The sequence below is a fragment of the Salmo salar genome, unplaced genomic scaffold, assembly GCF_905237065.1.
Source record: "Salmo salar unplaced genomic scaffold, Ssal_v3.1, whole genome shotgun sequence".
Taxonomy (NCBI): Eukaryota; Metazoa; Chordata; class Actinopteri; order Salmoniformes; family Salmonidae; genus Salmo; species Salmo salar.
In genome coordinates, this window is record NW_025550301.1 from 1,860 (window position 1) to 6,600 (window position 4,741).

Consider the following 4,741-nt stretch of genomic DNA (forward strand, 5'->3'; position numbering starts at 1 on the left):
ACTGTTTCAGCCTGCATGTTGCTAGCGTTGTCCACCCGAAAGCACTGTAGAGATCACAACGGTGAGTTAGAACTTCTCTGATTGGTGACAAAACAAATGTCAAGAGCATTCAAGTGTAGAGCTTGAGGTTTGCACATACATAGAATCACTATAGTCCAACACAGAGAAAAGTACAAGTTAATAAAAACCTAATAAAAAGCAACTTGAATTTCCTGACAAGGTTCTCTACATGGGAGGTGAAGCTCAACTCCCACCCAAACTCCCAGATATTTGTACATTTTGACTTGCTCTATGTCAATGTCCTACCAATGTAGTAATTACACGGGTTTTCAGAGTGTTTAGTATTGGAAAATGCCGTGCATTTTTGTGTACAGACTCTGTTCAATGATGTTAAAGTTGTTTGAGCTTTTTCAAAATCCAAAGTCAAACTGCCGTCACTTGAATAGAGAACAGTGTCATCCGCGTAAAATGAACATCAGCTGTCTCAATATGGCTCCCAATGTTGTTGATACACACAATAAACTACAGGGGACCTAAAATGGATCCTTGAGGAACTGCAGGTCTATGAGGTCAGACTTAACAACCATCTGCTTTAACACACTAGGTTCTACTTGACAGGTGGTTTACAAAACCAGAGTATGACCAGTGATCCCAACACACTCTAATCTCTCTGCACCAAGACAGTATGGTACAGTAGTGTCTACGAGGCCAGTTACACAAAGCTAGCTTCTTATCCAGCACTGCACCAAATAGGCTACTTTGATACTTGTACTCATTATACTTATCTGAAGAGTCTTGTCACTTCCTGACCGCTCTGAGGATCTAAAGACTGGTATCTCTGCTCACTCAAAAAAACAGCTTTCTGACGTGACTCTGGACAGAATGGAAACAGACAGTGTGAAAACCACTCAATGGGAACTACAGACCCTGACTCCTTCTGTGTGCGGTATGAAACACACGCCCTACTTGCTGAGAAGTGCTGACACTAAAAACAGTGATAGGGGTTGGCGGGTTCTCTTGACACTCGCACCTCACCATTGTTACATGGTAAAATGAGTCTCTCCCTTCACCCTTTGCTGCCACTTTCAGTTTTGCCTGAAAACATGAAAAACATGAATTTTGAAAGATGCTCAAACGTCTACGATATGAACATGTTTTTATTTTTCTAAGAATATGTCATACAAATAATAAAAATAGAACAGCGACACGTCAAATTAAATAATAAAATACAACACGTCAATTTAATAAGAATTAAAAAGCATAAAAATTATAATAATTAAAACAATAACATAAGATATATTCCCAAAACACCCTTCCAAAAATAAATATTGAAAAAAGTATTGAAAAAAATGACAAATATAACAAATAAGCCAACTGCAATTTCAAATGTTAACAAACAGGTCACCCGAGGGTTATCGTCTACAACAGATCACCCGAGGGTTATCAGTCTACAACAGGTCACCTGAGGGTTATCGTCTACATCAAGTCATCATTATCGTCTACAACAGGTCACCCGAGGGTTATCGTTCTACAACAAGTCACCCGAGGGTTATCGTCTACAACAGGTTATCCGAGGGTTATCGTCTACAACAGGTCACCCGAGGGTTATCGTCTGACAACGGGTCACCCGAGGGTTATCGTCTACAACAGGTGACCCGAGGGTTATCGTCTACAACAGGTCACCCGAGGGTTATCGTCAACAACAGGTCACCCGAGGGTTATCGTCAACAACAGATCACCCGAGGATTATCGTCTACAACAGGTCACCTGAGGGTTATCGTCTACATCAAGTCATCATTATCGTCTACAACAGGTCACCCGAGGGTTATCGTCTACAACAAGTCACCCGAGGGTTATCGTCTACAACAGGTTATCCGAGGGTTATCGTCTACAACAGGTCACCCGAGGGTTATCGTCTACAACAGGTCACCCGAGGGTTATCGTCTACAACAGGTCACCCGAGGGTTATCGTCTACAACAGGTTATCCGAGGGTTATCGTCTACAACAGGTCACCCGAGGGTTATCGTCTACAACAGGTTATCCGAGGGTTATCGTCTACAACAGGTCACCCGAGGGTTATCGTCTACAACGGGTCACCCGAGGGTTATCGTCTACAACAGGTGACCCGAGGGTTATCGTCTACAACAGGTCACCCGAGGGTTATCGTCAACAACAGGTCACCCGAGGGTTATCGTCAACAACAGATCACCCGAGGATTATCGTCTACAACAGGTCACCTGAGGGTTATCGTCTACATCAAGTCATCATTATCGTCTACAACAGGTCACCCGAGGGTTATCGTCTACAACAAGTCACCCGAGGGTTATCGTCTACAACAGGTTATCCGAGGGTTATCGTCTACAACAGGTCACCCGAGGGTTATCGTCTACAACAGGTCACCCGAGGGTTATCGTCTACAACAGGTCACCCGAGGGTTATCGTCTACAACAGGTTATCCGAGGGTTATCGTCTACAACAGGTCACCCGAGGGTTATCGTCTACAACAGGTCATCCGAAGGTTAATTACCTAGAAGCTAGCAAGCCAGCGAGGCAAAGTAAAATATCACAAATAGAGCTAGATAAAGCCAGAAGATTACGGTACTTTTTGATATACAGTGAGGAGAAAAGTATTTGATCCCCTGCTGATTTTGTACGTTTGCCCACTGACAAAGAAATGATCAGTCTATAATTTTAATGGTTTATTTGAACAGTGAGAGACAGAATAACAACAAAAACATCCAGAAAAACGCATGTCAAAAATGTTATAAATTGATTTGCATTTTAATGAGGGAAATAAGTATTTGACATGTACATATATCCTTATTTTGACATGTGTTTTTCTGGATTTTTTGTTGTTATTCTGTCTCTCACTGTTTTACATTTACATTTTAGTCACTTAGCAGACGCTCTTATCCAGAGCGACTTACAGTAGTGAATGCATACATTTCATTTCATGCATTATTTTGTACTGACCCCCCGTGGGAATCGAACTGTTCAAATAAACCTACCATTACAATTATAGACTGATCATTTCTTTGTCAGTGGGCAAACATACAAAATCAGCAGGGGATCAAATACTTTTTCCCCCACTGTAGCTATAGCCACCCACTGTAAAGTTTATCAAGGTCCCGACGTGACCTTGACAAATCTATTCTGCTCAGTGGTGTAAAGTATATGTATATAAGTATATTCTACCCTCTATATCTGACAAGGTGCAGGTGTCTTCTTTGTTTAAGCCCATAACCATGAGTGTGAGGTGTATACTTTTATTTCAAAGTAGATATGTTTAAGACCAACAAGAAGTAAAAGGTTAAGACCAAATAAGGAGTAAGCACAAATTGTTCCATTGTTGTGCATTGAAATGAGAAAACCCTGAAGATATTTTAGCAGGTTGTTGTCTGCAGGTGCTTTCAGTGCATAAACTTGAAGCTTTTAAGCTTCAAGCTCTGTCAAGTTGATTGCTAGACAGACATTTTCAAGTTTTGCCATAGATTTTCAGTCCGATTTAAGTCAAAACTGTAACTAGGCCACTCAGGAACATTCAGTGTTGTCTTGGTAAGCAACTCCATTGTAGATCTGGCCTTGTGTTTTAGGTTTATTGTCCTGCTGAAAGGCGAAATAATCTCCCAGTGTCTAGAGGAAAGCAGAATGAACCAGCTTTTCCTCTAAGATTCTGCCAGTGCTTAACACCATTCTGTTTATTTTTTTATACTAAAAACCTAATGGATCTCTGTTAGTTCCTGCCGAGGCACCAGCTACTCTTCCTGGGGTTTATTATGGATCCCCATTAGTTCCTGACAGTTGTTATGGGTTATGTGTGGGTGTCTGAGCTGTGTGCTAGTAGTTTAAACAAACAGCTTGGTTGCATTCAACCTCTCACAAATACAAGTAGTGATGAAGTCAATCTCTCCTCCACTTTGAGCCAGGACCTGCCTTGTTGATAGTGTTGTTAAGAAGGTAGAAACTAGGGCCTGTAGGACCTGCCTTGTTGATAGTGTTGTTAAGAAGGTAGAAACTAGGGCCTGTAGGACCTGCCTTGTTGATAGTGTTGTTAAGAAGGTAGAAACTAGGGCCTGTAGGACCTGCCTTGTTGACAGTGCTGTCAAGAAGGTAGAAACTAGGGCCTGTAGGACCTGCCTTGTTGATAGTGTTGTTAAGAAGGTAGAAACTAGAGCCTGTAGGACCTGCCTTGTTGATAGTGTTGTTAAGAAGGTAGAAACTAGGGCCTGTAGGACCTGCCTTGTTGATAGTGTTGTTAAGAAGGTAGAAACTAGAGCCTGTAGGACCTGCCTTGTTGATAGTGTTGTTAAGGTAGAAACTAGGGCCTGTAGGACCTGCCTTGTTGATAGTGTTGTTAAGAAGGTAGAAACTAGGGCCTGTAGGACCTGCCTTGTTGATAGTGTTGTTAAGAAGGTAGAAACTAGGGCCTGTAGGACCTGCCTTGTTGATAGTGTTGTCGAGAAGGTAGAAACTAGGGGCTGTAGGACCTGCCTTGTTGACAGTGCTGTCGAGAAGGTAGAAACTAGGGCCTGTAGGACCTGCCTTGTTGATAGTGTTGTTTAAGAAGGTAGAAACTAGAGCCTGTAGGACCTGCCTTGTTGATAGTGTCGTTAAGAAGGTAGAAACTAGGGCCTGTAGGACCTGCCTTGTTGATAGTGTTGTTAAGAAGGTAGAAACTAGGGCCTGTAGGACCTGCCTTGTTGATAGTGTTGTTAAGAAGGTAGAAACTAGGGCCTGTAG

The 4,741-nt window shown here is 42.2% G+C and overlaps 1 protein-coding gene across 1 annotated transcript; it reads left to right on the forward strand.

The window, feature by feature from the left end:
- The first annotated feature begins 1,386 nt into the window (after nt 1-1,386).
- On the forward strand, nt 1,387-2,532 carry LOC123739279 (putative proline-rich protein 21). The gene has a single exon (XM_045713713.1). The coding sequence runs from the start codon at nt 1,387-1,389 to the stop codon at nt 2,530-2,532; it is 1,146 nt and encodes a 381-aa protein (XP_045569669.1).
- Nucleotides 2,533-4,741: the final 2,209 nt, after the last annotated feature.

Coding starts and splice junctions, on each gene's coding strand:
- LOC123739279 (XM_045713713.1), top strand. CDS start 1,387: ATGTTAACAAACAGGTCACCCGAGGGTTATCGTCTACAACAGATCACC.